Here is a 17840-nt window from a genome sequence, read left to right as displayed (position 1 = left end):
CGCGGGGCGGTGACACCGCGCGGCCGCCCGGCCAATCAGCGGCCGCGTTGGCCCCGGGCTCGTCGCCCGCAGCCAATCCGCGCCGCGCGCCCGCCGCCGGCCAATGGCCGTGCCCTTCCCACTAGGCCTCGCGGCGCCGCTCGCAGCCGCCGCGGACCCGGCGCGGCCCGGCCCGCACTGGGAAGAGAGAGCGGGACACGGGATATGGGATAGGGACACGGGGAATGGGACACGGAGAGAGCCGGACACGGGATATGGGATAGGGACACGGGGAATGGGACACGGAGAGAGCCGGACACGGGATATGGGATAGGGACACGGGATGTGGGACACGGAGAGAGCCGGACACGGGATATGGGATAGGGACACGGGATGTGGGACACGGAGAGAGCGGGACAGGAGGGAGAGGGATGTGGAATAGGGCCGTGGAGAGAGCGGGACACAGGAGAGGGCCACGGGAGCGGGAGAGGAGGGAGGCAGGCTATGGGACAGGGTCACGGGACCGGGACACGGCGGGAGGAAGGAACGCGCGGGGGGTACAAAACCCCAACCCCCCGAGCCCGCAGTGAACCCCCGGAGGCTCCGCAGCCTCTGAGCCCCCTCAGGAACTACAGGAGCAAAGAAGCAACGCTTCGTAAAACTTTATTGATTTATCACTTGATTAAAGCACGGAATATTGTAACTACTATACATTGTATTTTCATGTAGAAAACTTTACATAGGTTTTCATATTATATAATTTTGGTATTCTGTCAAAACTCTATACATCCATTGGCAAGAAATGCTCTTTAAATTATTGATAGTAAATGCACTTAATATGGAGATATTAAAAAAACTTAGGCATTTTAAATATGTGAAAACATACATTTTACACAAATAAAGGTGCTGGACAAACTGAATTTACAGATTAAAGGGAACTGCACTTTTGATAGAGTTACTATTTTTAATCTTTCTCCTTTAGAATAGTAAGACAGCTAAAATCTGGGGTGTGTTGGTTGTAGTGGACATTGTTTGAGATTGCTCTGTTTACAGTTTGGAAAGTGAGTCAGGAGACATGGAGAACAAACTGCCCTAAAAACCACTTTTTCCTGGACTGCAAGACACAAAAGAATCAACACGAGGGGTGTTTCTAATCGCCATGAAAAGGGAGTTTTAGGGTTTCCCCTCCTTAAATCCTCCCCAGCTCTCTCCTGAGGGGGTCTGGAATGAGACGGAACAGCAACAACTGGGGAGTCTGTTTTAAGAGCAGTTACAGAATCCTTTACAGAAGCACCACAAGTCCAAGAGGTGCCGTTCTCACCCTGTGTATTGCACAGTCCTGCTGTCAACGCGGGGCCGGCCCCGCTCCTGGTCCCACCGGAGCCAACAAACCCCCGTGGCAGCAGAGTCGGGGGGAGGGAACAAGCCGGGAGCACTGCAGGAGGGCTGAGCTCCACGGGGGGGGTCTGGGGGTTCTGCCCTTCCTGACTGTGAGGAAAACCAACGAATGCTGTGGACACAACCTGCACACACCCTGCTCCTTGCTCTGACGGGGACAACGACCCCAGACATGGGACAGGATTAAGGCTCTGACCACCCCATTGCATCCCAGTCCCCCTCCTTCACACGCTGCAGAGTCTGGGATGGCTGGATGTCACATACCCCACACTTCAGCAGTTTATAACCGGTGTAAATACAACAAAACCTTTTCTTAAGGAAAAGAACAGCCTCAGACCAAAGGCTGAAAGGAAGGATGGATTAAACATCCTTATCCTACATGCAGAGAGTGCAAATGCTGCCCCTTAGAGTAAAGAAAGCCCAGGAAGCAACTGTGAAGTCATTTAAGATCTCAAAATTGAGAATTGTTTCAAGACACGACTGTAGGGCTTTGAAACCTGTGACACACGGAGGAAGGTGCAGCTGGGCCAGTGTTGTGCCTGATGGGACACAAGGGAATACATTCCATGAGGCAGTGACACATTCCACATCTGAAAAATAACCATTCAGATATTTTCTTTAGGACTACCTAGGACCAGAAGGAAAGGAATAGCATATTCTTACAGATTTAAATAGAATTCAAATAAATACTTCATTTTCTGCAGTAACCAATGCAGTGACATTCCCAGGGAATGAGCAGCTACATGAGATGCAACACAAAAGGACATTTCAAACACAAGTTAAATACCAGCATTGCTTAATTTCAGTCTTTTGCTATTGTCATATATAGCCATATATTGCCTTCTACTAAATAGCAGTGTATAGATTTAACCTAATGGGCATTTAAAAGTCAAAGAGCCACAACCACCATTTATTTTTCTTTGGTTAAAAATAAAAAGTAAAAATAAATTGTGAAAGCCTTGTCACTACTACTGACTGCAAAACCTTTCCCTAACAATGCTTACATAGGACAAGCTGATGAACTGAGGAGCACCATAGGAACCCTTTGGAAATAGCTCACTAAAAAAAAAAAAACAAACAAATAAAAAAACAAAACCAAAAACAAAACCAAAAAAAAGAAAACAACAAAGACAGACAGCAAATTCCCAGCAGCTCAGAGAGGAGTATCCCAAGACAACCTCAACTCAGGCCATCCTACCAAGAAACTCAACTGAAAAAGCAGAATAACAGGTTATACACTTAGGACCATTCAAGTAGGTAGGTTGTAATTGTTTGTTTGTTTGTTTTGTCTTTAAATACTGTTCTATTTTAAGTTTGCTACTCTGGATAGCACAGCAGTTAATGTAACACTTTGTATGCATTATGTTAGGAAGTGGAGCCTTTTCTCTCACCCTGCCATGCTTTCCCAGTTTAGAGAAGACTTAAAACCTGAAATTTAAAATTATTTCACAGGACAAGCTGGTATTCTGTCATGGAAACATTGTCACAGAAACCTGATGCAGTTCAAGGAAAGAAATAAAACTCTCCAGGGCAAAGCTGTGGTGTCACATCACGTTTGCTTCACAGGTACCTTCAGAGCACAGAAACTCTTAGAGCACATGGATGAACTTAGTTAATTTTGCTAGAGTTTTTTGGGAATTCAGTTTTTCTTTTAGATCCCAACAGGAACTAACAGCTGAGAATAGAAATCATTTGCACAAATCAGAGGTTGCAGATCTGCAGTAAATGGAGACCAACTCGTGTTAAGGACAGGACTTTTTGCTAAACAGTCACAATTGCTGCTAAATACATTGAACTCAAGGGTTAAAAGGGTGGGTTTATTTGTTCTGAGCCTTGTTTCAGATGTTCCTCTGTATGATCTGTCCATGATCTGCCAATGTATGAAAGGAAATGGAAAGCTTTTTCTTTTTTTTAACTGCCTTTAAGTCAAGCCTAACAAGCTAAAGGGAGTAGATGCTATTGATGCTCCTGATGTAAAATCTTCTGTAAAACCAAAAATAAGTCTCAGAAGATACAGTACTGATATTAAAAAAAGTTTTTTAAATTACTTGCTAAACAGGAGGAAAACCCTCTCTCCAAATATCCTATGGGCTGTCCACATCAACACCCCAGCCTGGCCTGGTCCTGGCCACAGAGGAAAGCCCAGAGGGGTCTCAGGTGGTTCCTTGGCCACTGCAGTCGAGTTTATTACGAACACATGAGCCAACATCACAAGGCTACACAACTACAGTCATTACTTCCAAGGGGCGTAATTTCTGTGGAGAGATCCAGCTGATTTATGAGCTCTAGCTGGGATGCAGGACCGAGCAGTGGATAAAAGACTGGGAGAGAGAGACCGGATCATGAAGATGACGAGCATTGAAACAGAGACTGTACACCTACTGTATTGACTCTGTAAGCAATCATTTAAATAAAACTGCTGACAGTTTTGTAGGATGGACAGAACAGGATTATTTTCCTCGTCCCCAAATGCCACTGTGGTAAGAGTAACTTGCTGCCGCGGTGATACGCCAGGCTCCCATTTTTTCCCGTCCACTTCAATCCATCTCTGGAGCACAGCTTTATGTACAGGCCCTGACAGCAGCCCTGCTCAGGGCTACCAGGAGGGCAAGCTCCCTCCCGCTGTCCGTCCGTGCTCCTCCGTCCCGCAGATGTTGAACACGACCCCGATGCGCAGGAAGAACCTCCTGAGCACGGCGCGGAGCTCGGGGATCAGGTCGAACTGCATGAGCTCACACAGGTACGGGTAGTACGTGGACGCGTGTGCCCGGAACTGTCCAACACACAAACCACAGCGTTATTCTCTACTGCTACAGGGAAACACAGAGGTTTTCCACATTCATGGCCACACCAACTGGGTAAAGCACCAGGTGCTGCCGAGCTCCGCGTGCGTCTGCGCGGCCGCCGCACACAGAGCCCTTGGCCCTATGCAGAGTGAGTCTGGTCTGTGAGGTGGTTCTGATACCACCTCAGCCTAGAGCTGGTATCAGGGACTATTGGTAGCAACGTGAATATTTGCATTCACTTGTCTTCAAAATTATTTCTGCCATCACTGTCAGGGAACTGGAATTCCAGTTTCACAGTGGTGAAATTCACCCCTCCCGTTCTCGTGCAGCTGTAACACAGCACAAGCCCATCCATTACTGGACAGTCATTGTGCTTCTATATGAAAGCTCTTCAGTAATTCTATCCCCATTCCCACACAGCTGAGAATTCCAGGGATGCAGCCCCATTCCCAAATGCAGAGTGCCTGCAGACAACAGGGCTGCCACTGCTGTACTGTGAGGAGAGCACTCGCCATGAGGAACTGCCACCTCCAGCATGCATAGTAATGCAGAATGAACTCAGACTGAAGCAGGAATGGGAAAACATACCTGAACACAAACAGACATGACTTCCAGCCCCTTCTTACCTTGTCATCACTGATTTTTAGTGTTTTTGTTAGAAGCAACAGCAGGAGATTGGTCCAGGCTTCTCTGTGGCTTTCTGAGTTGACAGTAATAAAATATGCCAGGGCTTCACTGCACACACTGGAGAGAGGGCACAGGCCACACAAACCATAAAGAAAACACTTATAAAGCTTTTTATAACATGCAGTTTGTCCTCTCATTGTATCTTGTTTTCAAGCAAGATGCACTTCAATGGGAAAGTTTTCAATCACATGCAACAACTTTAACTACATAAATTTGTTTTGTCTTTTCTGTTACAGGAGTTGTTCCGGATAACTTAAAATACTTTTCATGTTGGCAACAGAGAACGATGGAGATAGAGATGGAAAAGTATGATTTGCCCAATAAACATTTTGTAATTGAAGTGCTGTCACCTTCAACCTGCAAACACTATTTCCTGACTCTTATACTGGGACAACTGAAGCAACAGCACCGTGAGAGAGCTCTCCCTCCAAATCTAGGCTGCTTTAACAAAGATCTGCAGATCTCAGCGTCACGGATTAAAGAGGAATTATTATTTTATTAATAAATTTTTGGTCCCTGCTGCAGACTGTAAACACAAGGTACAAACTGTACCACTTAACTATGGCTATTTTAGGACACACTTAATTAAAGAAGCAATGGAACCTTCCCTTTTACACACTAAGCAGATTAACATGTCCACAGGTGCTGGTAGATCGGAATCCACTGCATCAGTGCCAACAGCAGGTCTGGAAGATCTTCACATTTGATCAGAGATTAGTAATTTGAACTTCTATGTACCAACAACCCATCCAAATACCTTTTTATATTTATTTAGCATGATTTTCTACATTTGTTTAAATTCTAGGTATACAGCAGCTTACACTGCACTCCCTTTAGATTATTGCATCCTATTATACCTCTGACTATCACTATGGACTCTGGTGGTAAAAGTACTCAGACATCATCACTTCTGTAAAGAAAAGCCTATGTCAGGCAAGAAGGTGCTTCCTTTGTTCAGGCAGATTGTTTCCTTACTGCTAAATTAACTTCTAATAGAGAGTGGTTCTAGCTTTTTATTCATGGTCATCTCCACGGACTGGGCTGTTTGTCCCCAGGGTGGGCTGTGGTGGCTGAGGGGGAACAGCCCTTGTCCCCAGGCTGGGAGCTGTGGTGGCTCAGGGGGAACAGCCCTTGTCCCCAGGCTCTCCTACCTGAGCAGCCGCCGCTGAACCACATCCCAGGAGTCCCGCCGGCTTTCATCCACATACATCCGGAACAGGATCCTCAGGCAGCACGCCAAGCTGCTGGTCTCTTGTTTTAAGAGATTGGGTTTTGATTTACCCTTGAACCCTAGAGATCAGTCACATACACAGGAAGAGAGGGAACATTCACATTTGGAGTTACTGGCCAAAAATGAAGTTTATCAACGCTACCTGCATTAGTGACTAGTGATGGTTTCTTGTCCAGATAGTATTGTCTCCTCTTTGATTTTGACTGAAACCTGATCTATTTATAAAGACATTTTACTACAGCAGTAGCAGCTGTGTAGCTCTACTTTAATCAAACAAAGCAGATAATTTAGCAAACAAAAGCATGCAACCTTCAGCTGAACTGTACAGGTTATTGCAAGTCACACTGTAGTGTTGCAATAGTTAAAGCTGAAGTGGAGCTCAGCATTTTTATCAAATAAGAATAAAAGCCTCACCTGCTCTCCATAACACAGTTCGCTGCTCATAGTTTGAGTTAAAGGCTTTTGAAAACGAATGAGACTCTTGCAGACAATCCAGTAACTTAAAGAGGTGATGAGAAGACATGTATTTGTACATTCCTTGGTCCTCTGTGTCAATGTGGATATCTGCATCCAATGCGTCTCGCTAAGGGGCAGGGGAGAGAGAGCACATGACATGACCCACACTAACTCCAAATTCCATTTTAGGTGCAAGTGCAGTATCAGTGTAATAAAACACAGAAGAGTGGTGCTGTCAAAGATCAGAGTTGTACTCTTCTCAGTGGAGTACTGGAGAAGAGAGAAGTTATGGTCTATCCTAGTTACTGGTAAGAACATAAGAATCAAGAGCAAGGGGAGAATTTCCTTATCAAAGCATTACAGTCCAAGCAATACAATACAGAACATTTCTTCTCCTCTAGAAGCTGACTGGGTAGGTCTGTTGAATTCTGAAGAACATCAAAAGGAACCACAAAAACAGTGTAAGTTTAAATGTTGCCTGGTGTAGAAATTCCCTATCTTTGGCTCAGGTCAAATTTAATTAAATTGGTCAATATTTTTAGCTAATTTCACTAGGAATTTAACTATACCATCCCCAAAACACTACCTGAATGCACTAGGCCCAAAATTCTAGCTTAGTGCTTTATTAACAGCCAAGCAAGAGCTACTGTGCACTATTCCCTAGAATCAGAACTTTCAGGAACACTGATGTCTCCAAGGCTGGCGATGAGTGGAATCTTGACCACTGACTTTGCTCAAATTCAACTTCTGCAAAAACTCCTGTGCAAACATCCAGAGGCTGAGTAGAGCCTCAGCTGTGACTAAATGAAGACACTCAGACTAAAGAGCAGAAAAGAATGCTTTCCCCAAAACAAACCAAAAACATTCTTGATGAGTATGCATTCATTGTAAAAAGAAAGATAATCTATTATATTGACAATTAAAATAAAGGCAATATAATACTGCAACAGGCAGACTGCCAGGAAGCATTGGAGGCAGATCAAAAAAAAAACAAACTTAAGAGTAATTTACACACACATTCAGGGTAGTGCTGAGTTATTAAAAGGAAGCGACTATTTTGTAAATACACATCATAGTTTGTATTTTACTGTCACAACAAGGTCACAAGTAAGTCTGATGGTACCTGAGCTGCAGCCATGTGCTCAGCATCCTCCTTCTTGCTTGTTGCTGGATAGAACACTATGTTATCAATGGTCTGTATCAACTCCAGCTGCACCACACACTTGATAAGGAGGCCGGCAAATAGTTTCTGGTCTAACGAAATGGAGCAACACAAGTTTCAGAAGCAACTCACACCAGTTCACTTACAACAGGCTAACAAAACAGGACATTGCCATTAGCATTTTGATAGTGATGCTGTGAATTATCTTCTAAAGAGAAAATCTCTCTGCAAGGCATAAACACAAGTTGCAAAGATGCACCCCAAGTTTAACTGCTAAAACGAGAAGATGCAAAAAACGAGCTCGAGAGTCAGAGACACATCCTCATAGAGGTACAGTCAATGCTCTCCCTTTATTCCAAAAAATACACACATTATCAAGGGTCCTACAGGGTTCACACACTCTATTCTAACTTTCTATTGGTTACATTCACTTTCACACACTATATCTATAACTTTATTGGCTCTACTAGCCAAGGCACATTTCCAGGCCCCCCTATCTTCTGGTTTCTCACACCCTGGATAACAACCTCCTTCCTTGTTTCCTCTATGCAGCTTTCTGATATCTGCTGCTCAAGGACACACACCTGCTGCTGGAGAACACAGGTCCCTGCCGTCCAGCATGCAGGCCTGATTGTGCAAGCAGGCCTGATGCAGTATATGTCCTCCATCATCTAAGATTCTTTCAACAAACTGCCCCAAAACTTTCTGTACAGAACTACAGAAGTGAATTAAGACTGGCTATAAAAATGCATTGAAAAATCTTGCCCATTCTCCTTACTTGTATAAGGACCACCCTTCCAGCTCTCATCTGTCGGATTTGAATATTGACTTTGTCCTCTTTCAGAAGCATTTTTATCCATGCTGCTTAAAGACTGATGATCTAGGTCCAAATCCTAAAAGAGAATACAGAGCAATTCCAGCAATCCAAAACACTAACCCTCAACCAGCTATCAGTTTTCAGATTACTTCACTCATCTTAGATTCAAAGGCTTCCTGAATCCATTCTTTACATCCTTTTTTTACAATGACACCAAATACTGTCAATTCCTTGTCAAGTGTATTGACTACAACAGAATATTTCAAAAGTTGACCTAACACAAACCCCTTTAAAGTCAGTTTATTGCCCTGAATTAATTCTTACCAAGTGTTTTTCAGATGAATCTTCCTCCATTCCCACAGGTCTCCATGTCAGCAAGCTTCACAGAGCAAAAAAAAAACCAACCAAACAGAACAAAACAAAAAAGGTAAATATTGTTGCTCTGGAATTGGGTATTAGTATAAGAATAAAATTTATGAACTTACACATGAGGAATAGTTGTTTTGAAGATTTCTAGCATACAATTGCATGTCTGGCCCCAGACTTCAGGGCTGAATTTCTGTCCATTGAGTATTACCAGGTTTTCCAGGCAGTTTGTACCTGATCGCGCCAACTGCTCATTATCTGTGGAAAGAAACATTCCATATTTATCAACATCTACAATATCAATGAAAAATTAGGCATTCCCTATTACTGCTCCATTAACAGTTTATACTAATTCTGTGAAATGCATGGGGTCTTGTCTCAAAGCCTACCTGTAAAGTATGTTACAACAATATCAAGCTGAGGAACCTACTGAATAAAAAATAGTTTCAACCTTCACAAGATGGAAATCCAACTAGGGAAGACAAAGGACAGGACAGAAGCATAAAGGAAGCACAGAGTGAGACAAAGGAAGGAAAAGCAGAAATTATAAACTTATGATTTCCTGCAAGATCATCCCCCCAGATTCCATGCTGCCAACACGCAGGATTACAGGTGTAGGAATTGGAGCCTGAAAGAAAACATGTTCTTCAGGAAGTTGTATTTGAAAGCACTCAGTGGGTGGGAGAAGGGGGGAAAGGTGCAATGAGAGAAAAGGAAAAAAGAAAAAAAACCAGAGTGTACATAAATACCTATATGTACATAAATACCTATATGTGTAAATAAAGGAGGTAATGTATCCCTGCAGTCAAACTGAGAAAGTTGTTGGCAGAACCCTCAGAAGATTAACACCACCTTCCAAAAGCCTTTGCTGTGTCACAGTAACACCACGAGCACATTATCAACACAGAGCTGCCCAAATCATTAAATAGATTGGTGCTCAAATATTCAAGATACCGCATCAATACCCTGCATAACATACTGTCCTCCAACGGTAGCTTCTATTCTTCCAAAATTCAGGTACCTTTCCCCTCCTTGAACAATGAACATTTTAAAATAAGATTTATTCAAAAGATACAAGTAAATAAGGTACCTTGTTTTACACACCAGTGTAACTGTGCAAGTATGTCAGGAAGGAGGATCTCGTGCAAAGCCTCGTAGAACTGGGTGAAGACGTCGCAGATGGCGTAGAGCGCGTGGTTGCACGTCGTGGTCATCCACTCGGATTTCTGGGGGAGAGAATGGAAAACCTTTGGGTTTATGTGGGTTCCTCCATGATGACTTGGCTTATACCTGGCTGCTCAACAAAAGACACGGCCTCTGAGGAGAGAAGGAGAACCCAGATAAAACTAAAGCCTCACGACTGCAGGTGCCTGGTCAGAAGCTCTTAGGTGGCCACGCGAACACGGCTCAGAAAACTGCACATGTTCACAACAGAGAACACTCCCCTTGAAAATAATCAGACAGACAGAACACACAGAGAGGTCACTGGACACTATGACAAGTTTCATTCATGCCACAGAACTCAACAGAACACAAAACGTGTCGTAAAGGCTGGGGCACTATGGGGGTGGCAATACATTGACAAGACAAATCATACAAAATGCTGCCTTGGTTGTGCAAGTTCCTAAAAGCAGAACTCTAAAAAATGCTTGCTTTGAGGGTTTTTTTGCTTTTACCTCTGTTTGTTGTTCAGGGAGTTTCATATTATCAAAAATCCGAAACACAATTCTGAACAGGTCTTGCCACCAGTGCTTTTCAAAGGTATGCCCGTAACTCTTCATGATTTCAAACATCACTGTTAAGCCTCTATAAACAAAACCAAACAATTAAAGGAACAGATGTTACAATGAGTTCCAATGATCTCTTTAATAACTGAATTTAAAAAAAAAGGAAAAAGAGAAAAGCTTTATTACCTTGTTCGAACATCTAATTTGCAACGATTGATGATACAAGAAAGTTCAAATAAAATGGGAAACCATCCTCTGACCCATACTCTGTCCCCAGGAGCCACATTCATGTCATCACTTGTGTATTCTCTTAAAACCTTCGAGATGGGCGGGGAAAAAAAAAAGATTTAAAACCAACAATCTTAAAAAAATCTTTAAATGTGACAGATTTAGATAGTACTAGTGGCACAGATAGACTTGGAAAGTTAGCTTAGTTCCTACTGCAACCCTCAAGTCCTGTAAAATATAAATGTAAGATGTAACTATTTGCAAAAATACTGGAAAAAATATATGGAAATAAATACCTCAATCTGTTTTACTTCAGTCCAACTAGAGGCCTTACAAGTTATCAAGGTTTGGACTTTTTAGAAAGCAACTTTAACAGGGACAGACAACTGTCATATAAATATAGGTAACAAGGAAACCTAAAAATTGGCAGAAACCAGTTCTACACTTCTCTAGTACCTTGAATGCTGTGTGCACTGGGGACATGCAACTGCAATGGAACTCCAGGCTCTCTTCAGCCAAGTGATTATTGTATTCAGTCTTCACACAACAGACTGATGTAGAAAAATATGCAAGTTTGTATCCAATTAAACTGGGCAGAATTAGGGGTGACAGAACAAAAGGTATTGCTTTCCAGGTCATCCTAACACTACAAAACCACAAAAAAACCCAAACAAGGACTACTTCATTTGGTTATTTCCCATTTGGACTTATAAGACTGAACATTTTTTAATTAGCCCTAGTTTACTGCTTACATAACACCAAAATTACTCCTAAATCCGAACAAGCTTTTAATACAAACACTTGCAATTGAAGTTTAAGTCTGAAAGCTCGCTCTTAGAAACAAGATTAGTCTCTTTTTACCAGCAGAAGAGAGAGTGAGAATGCACAAGGGTAAGAATTCCAGTATACCTGTGGTCTCTCTGAGACATATTTTGCACAGTAGCGAATAAGCCTGATGGCCTCCATGCTGGTGTCCGGGAAGGCAACGTTACAGGCAAACTCAGAGAGGCATTTTACTGCATCCTGAAATGAGTCAATTGCTGCTGGGAAATGCTGCTGGAAAATATTTGCTGTGAAGAACAAACAAATACACTTCTTAAAATTTACTGGTACTGAAATCCATAGATAAACTGCATCGATCTAGACGTGGCAACCACGGTACACACTACAGGACAGGCAAATGTGGAAGGACCACATCTTCTACATTTCATATGGTTCTTTGCCTCCTCTTGCATTCTTCCCAATCCCACCCCATCAACTGCATTCCAAAGTTCTACAGCACAATATCTGTATCTAGTTTTTCCTGTTCATAGCAATCAGGAGACTTAATGGGTAAGACTCAGCTGCAGAGTTTAAACAATCTGGCTGCAAGGTCTTGTGTTTATTTGCCTGGAAATACAAAAGGCTTGTTCAGGTGAGCCTTTTAAAGCAGCCTCACGGCAGCAAAGCTAACTTGGGTACTTGCATCTGTCAAGCACTACTTACTGACTATGTGTGCTGTAGTCTGAAAGGCCAGCTCCACAATATTCCCATCGTGGTCTGACGCCGCCTGATGAAAGACTGCAAAGATATTTTTCCAGCCTGAACGAATGTTACCAGCCTGAGAGTTCACCATCTGAGCAATACAGCGAATCACCATGTCCCGAATAGTCGGAGATCTTCAAAAACATAAACAGGAAAGCAAGACTTTACACTGGCACAATGCAACTGCCCCACTTCCACGCACTCAACCACCTAACCCACACCCAGTGACATCCTTAAGTAGGACTAAAGAAAGACAAAGCAGAGGTTGCAGTGTCTCACACCTGTTTTTCTTCATAATATGCTCAAAAGGCCTTAGGAAGTCTTTCTGGAAGCGGAAGTTGGCCAACTCTCCCTTCTCAAGAAATTTCATTGACAGCTGCCTTAATGAGTCTACGGCAAAGATGGCAACATCTTCATTAGGGTTACACCCAACCTAGGAGAAAAGCATAGTTTCAAACACTTATCAGCTCATATATCACTTACATGAGTAACAGATTCATCATTCCAGTTCCATCTCAGCCCCCTAAAAATCGCTGGCACGTTCTAGTGCTCAGATATTTAGGAAATACAGGGTTCCTCTTGAAGGGGGCTTTCTGTCATTTGATCCATCTGAACAGACCTGTGGATTTTGTATACAACAATGCAGAACTATAATAGCCAGCTAGATGCTAAAAAATAATAAAATAAAAATCTTAGGTTAAAAAAATCCAACTAAAACATGGTTCAGTTGCCAAGGAAAACAACTGTTCCAGGATCATCTGTGCACATTTTAGAGGAAATTAACTTGGCATTTGCTCAGAAAGACAAGACAAAGAAAAATTACAAATACGAAATGACATAACAAAGTGATTAAGGATCATTACCATAAACATTTCCATTTCTATTTGTACATTTTAGATTTTTAAATTGGTGCTTCCTGTAGGTGCCTTGAATGGAACTTTTTTTTTTAATATCACAGCTTAAGCCACTAAGGACACAGAAGGAAAAAGCTGATTAAAGAAATCCTGCTATTCTCATATGTTCTGTAACTTGATTTGAACAAGTACCTTATTGAAGTGATCTCCAATCACGTGCCAGATCCTCGACCACTGCAGCCTGATGCGGTTCATGTTGTAGTAGGAGATCTCCACGATCTTCTGCAGGCTGAACATGCGAGGGTGGTGCGGGGAAGCCAGTTCATCCATGGACACGGCACAGAGCCACCGCACAAAGTCAACTGCACAGGAGAAGCCTGCAGTGAGCCCAGAGGTTCCACTGCAGGGCCCCTGTGACCCACTGCTGCTCAGTACGTACCTATGGCATTCCCATCCAGCCGAGTCGAGCCCGTAAATATCCTACGGAACAAAGAAACAAGTTGGAGTTTCAGCTGCGCATCCACAGGATCAAACACATCCCAGTGTTGTAGAAAGAGGTCAGCACATCTCCTGGGAGTACTTCACAATCCTCCATGCCATGAACTCTGCAACTGTTTTATTCTTACCCCTTGGCAGCAGTTCATGCCCCTCTCCTTAGTCTAAGCATTCTCCCCGCTCCAAGTCACAGTCTCCTGTGCTCATGTTCTGCTGCAGGAGCAGGCACAGGCTCATCATTTTATCCAGAGCAAGTGATGCTGGAACACTCATTTGGGTGACAGTATGTTAAATTTCACAGGGACAATAAAAAGACATTAAGAAAGCTCTGCTGCAAGGCTTGGATGTCAGCCACTTGCTTGATCTTAACATGGTCTGGGAACACGGTCAGCAGTGCCTGTCAAAACAGACTGGAGGAAGACTAAGGATGCACTGTTGTCCCTTCTCCCACTTCAGCTGTTGTCTCAAGAGGAGTTCAGACCACTGACAGCGGTCCAAAATCTTTTGGACTTTGATGTTGGACATCAAACAGTATGTTAGAATAAATGCTGCAAGCCTGAATGTCTAACTCCACAGACTTGCACAATAGTTTCAGTAATTATTAAGAAGTCCCATTCCAACACATGATTTAGCACAGAAGCACATCTTTAGACAACAAAGGGAGCCAATAAAGATAAGGATTTAGATAAGAGTGCAGAGGTTCCAGTCTCAGTACCTGTCCACTGCCACCACCACACTCTGGGAGCTGGTCTCCCCCACGGACTCCTGGATGCTCGCCATGTGCCGTTTGTCAGCCCCACTCCCAACCAGGTTCCCTTCAATAAAAGTCATTAAAAACCTGCATTTAGCATCATGAAATCGTGACTTGATATTAACTCCAACATTAAACAAATAGATAAAGAAAAATGCCTACTGTTTCCAGTTACCATGTCATTTATAAGGAGCAGATGGTGCCCTTGCCAGATCCGTGCCAGATTATTACGAAGTTAAACATAATTTTCATTAAGACGATATGATGCTGTTAATAAAATTGGAAATTATAAAATATTCTTTTAAAATATGAACTATAAGTCACATAACTAACAAGCAGTTAATGCCGGGAACAGTTCTGTATTTATCATCATCATCATGTATAGCATCCACTCCAGAGTATTTTCAAATTAAAATGCTTCCTTAATGGTTTTCCAAAGATTAAGGCAACTTGCCTTGTCTCTCTAATTTACAGCCTAAAATCTAAGGTTTGCTTCTTGCATATACTGCAGAAACAACAGGAACTGGAACAGCAAGCCCAACATGCAGAGATCAGAAATTCCTTTGGAAAAAGAATTATCAATCACTGAAACATCTATTTATTCCTAAAGATAAATGGCTTACTATGAACAACTGAGCATAAAAAAATAACTGATAATATTTGTAACAAAGCCATGTGTGGTAAAACAGTTTTGGAAACAGTACATTCCAACAAATAAATCTGGAGGCGTTGTTAAACAGCTTAACTCAATTCCAAAGTTAGAGCAGATTTGGTAATTATAAACACATCTTGAAATATACATTTGCTCTTTTTTTTTTTTTAAGGTTCATTAATCCAACGGGAAGTAAGTAAATATATTTGAATATCTTATAACACTGAGTATTCTTAGCCGTCCTACTTCATTGACATGTGCACTTTTGTGAAGTCCAGGATTAATCATCTTACCTAATCCCAGGCCCATAAACTCCTCCCCTGCAGAGGCATAGCCCTTAATGCTGCCTTCCCTCTCACGCCCAGAGCCAGACAAATACCGAGTTTTCACGCCAGTTCCTATGAGCTGTGCCAGTTCCAGCTGGCTAATACATTTCAAGATCTACAACCAAAAGAAATTAAACATTGTGTTTCTGGACACTACCATATTTTTATTCCTAACAGATATATATATATATTTAATATTTATAAGCTTCCCAGGTTCTCCAACCTTTAGAACACCTTTGACCCAACCACAGCTTTGAGGTAGCTGAAACATTACCAGTAAAAATAAAAATGAAGTTGAGTGATTCATTCAAGATCAGCCACCATGAATCATTCCAGCACAAGAATAAAATAAACAGTGCCCAAAAATCTAACTTGGACCTCTAACTATTACAGGAAGCCTTTTTATTACTTCTCACAGCATCAAGACTATAAACAACTTGGAGCTGATCTTCTAGAGACTTCAGTGTCCATCATTCATCTCTAGAGAGATGAAGAGACTGAATCATTGCAGCCATCACCACTTAAAGTAACGATGTTCCAACCTAGAGAGTGTTAATGCCCATGATGTCAATCAGCCATCAGCACAAAATTCCCCATCTCTTCCCTCCTCCTCCTCCTCCTCCTCCTCCTCCTCCCCTGCCACGTTTGGCCTGGCACAGGCACCTGGGAGGGTGTGCTCTGAGTCAGGTCCAAGGCACTGTCAGCTGTGGCACCTTTTGGTTCATACCATGTGCCCAAGACTAGTGCCAGAGAACATAAAGCAGCAGGAATGCCCCTTTCAGAAGCAGCACACATTTAGAGCTCATTAAAAGAGCTCCTGGAAAATAGGCTTTAAAAATACATATGATCCTGATAGCTTCTCCTTACCTATCCCCAACCAAATTATTTCAGCCCTAATTTTTCATGTTCTTATGTGTAAATGTTGCCAAACACTGCACACAGACAAGTCTGGACCTGTGAACTAAAATATTTTTGTTTCCATGAACAAGAATACATTAGTTGACATGCAGAATTCTCTGGAGCCAAACGACATTTTTAATATTGTTTTAACTTCATATCAAAAATTACAGTATTGTCACACAGTCTCTACAGGGTCTTCCAAAAAAACCCAGCAGTGCATTATTTTTTATATATATGTGTGTGTGTGTATATGCACACACATTTATAACAAAAATCCCACTAACAATATAATGCACTTCCTCCACATTTTCAGGAGGGTTCTGGGAGCTGATAGAAGAAAAAATATCCTGCAGGTTTTCAAAGGACACCACAGTTTACTATTTAACCTAATCAATATTTACCTCATGCCAAGAATTCCCGAGATAGTTGCCATCTGTGTGAGCAACTGTAATGAGTGTCTTAATGGTATCAATGTTCTTCTGTTTCATTTCTGTAATGCTGGAACTGGCAGTCAACAAGGAAAATCGAGCAAGGGCCTGTACATAAGCATCTCGTTCAAGCTACAAGACAGAGAAGCAAACATCGTAATCGAGTCCCTGAAGATGCAGAGAAAGTAATTTGCCTCCACAATTTTCCTTCCATAGATAGCTGGCACTGTTAGAACACCTTCCAGCTTAAGGAGAGCATGATGTCAGTTAGCAAATGCTCTTAATAGAAGACACAGCAAGAAAAAGGAAAGCAGAGTTGAAGAAAACTTGATTATATCAACATCTTTTACCATTTCAGGAAAGCAGATGAGACAATTCATTTTCTACATATCAGCTGTTATTGATTCTTCACCTGCCTCCCAGAACTCTTAGCAAGCCCCAGGCTAAGTCCGGTACCAACCTGCATTCCAAAGATACAAGCTATCCTAATGGCACAGCGTATTCCTTCCAGACACAGAGATGCAACCTCTGTGTCATCACAATTCTGCAAGCCAACACTGTAAGCTGCCAGCAATGGAGTCCAGACGAGCTAAAGAGAGGAAGAAAGTAAGTTCAGAAGTCTGCTACGATTTTAGCCCAAAACACTGGGTCACTGAAATCAAATATACCCAAAGAGTCCAGCTGTTGCATTACCAAACTCTTCAGAGTAATTTTTCAATTTTTTCCCCCATGCTTAAAGCTCTTGGTAACGAAGACCCAGTGAGTGGCACTCACTTTGAACATGGGCCTGACGTGGTCCAGGTGAGTGGCGCTGGTGAAAGGCGCCTTGGCGTGGCTCACTGCCTCCATCAGGGCCTTGGCTGTCTTTGCCATCTGCTCCATCTCCAAGTTGTACAACAGCCTCCGCTGCTTCTCGTTGGCCACACCTAAGGGGAACACCACCCAGTCACACTGACGCCTTTTTTATACAAGACCATATTCCGTGTCTTCACACTGAGCATCACAAAACTTTAAATAAAGGTGTTTGCAAATGAAACCTAAAGATAAAAAAAATCTTTCAGAAGGTTAGAAGT

General features: G+C 42.5%; 1 protein-coding gene across 2 annotated transcripts in view; it reads right to left on the bottom strand.

The window, feature by feature from the left end:
* Nucleotides 1-626: 626 nt before the first annotated feature.
* The window catches only part of ARFGEF2 (ADP ribosylation factor guanine nucleotide exchange factor 2), a 34793-nt gene continuing 17579 nt past the window's right edge, over nucleotides 627-17840 (bottom strand). For both annotated transcript variants that reach the window (XM_017832330.1, XM_017832331.1), the window contains 21 exons: nucleotides 17542-17693; nucleotides 17228-17356; nucleotides 16741-16899; nucleotides 15407-15554; nucleotides 14426-14525; nucleotides 13655-13695; nucleotides 13408-13577; nucleotides 12643-12794; nucleotides 12323-12495; nucleotides 11747-11907; nucleotides 10796-10926; nucleotides 10559-10688; nucleotides 9973-10108; nucleotides 9002-9140; nucleotides 8841-8895; nucleotides 8478-8592; nucleotides 7661-7791; nucleotides 6496-6664; nucleotides 6002-6140; nucleotides 4790-4907; nucleotides 627-4150 (listed from right to left, as the gene is read on the bottom strand). In XM_017832330.1, coding sequence (XP_017687819.1) covers nucleotides 3974-4150; nucleotides 4790-4907; nucleotides 6002-6140; nucleotides 6496-6664; nucleotides 7661-7791; nucleotides 8478-8592; nucleotides 8841-8895; nucleotides 9002-9140; nucleotides 9973-10108; nucleotides 10559-10688; nucleotides 10796-10926; nucleotides 11747-11907; nucleotides 12323-12495; nucleotides 12643-12794; nucleotides 13408-13577; nucleotides 13655-13695; nucleotides 14426-14525; nucleotides 15407-15554; nucleotides 16741-16899; nucleotides 17228-17356; nucleotides 17542-17693 — 2825 coding nt within the window. In that variant the 3' untranslated portion in view covers nucleotides 627-3973. The remainder of the gene's footprint in view (nucleotides 4151-4789; nucleotides 4908-6001; nucleotides 6141-6495; nucleotides 6665-7660; nucleotides 7792-8477; nucleotides 8593-8840; nucleotides 8896-9001; nucleotides 9141-9972; nucleotides 10109-10558; nucleotides 10689-10795; nucleotides 10927-11746; nucleotides 11908-12322; nucleotides 12496-12642; nucleotides 12795-13407; nucleotides 13578-13654; nucleotides 13696-14425; nucleotides 14526-15406; nucleotides 15555-16740; nucleotides 16900-17227; nucleotides 17357-17541; nucleotides 17694-17840) is intronic.

This window comes from Lepidothrix coronata, unplaced genomic scaffold, assembly GCF_001604755.1.
Source record: "Lepidothrix coronata isolate B3197 unplaced genomic scaffold, Lepidothrix_coronata-1.0 Scaffold201, whole genome shotgun sequence".
In the NCBI taxonomy this organism is placed as follows: domain Eukaryota; kingdom Metazoa; phylum Chordata; class Aves; order Passeriformes; family Pipridae; genus Lepidothrix; species Lepidothrix coronata.
The sequence above is the reverse complement of the archived record's forward strand: the minus strand, read 5'-3'. Positions and strand labels throughout refer to the sequence as shown.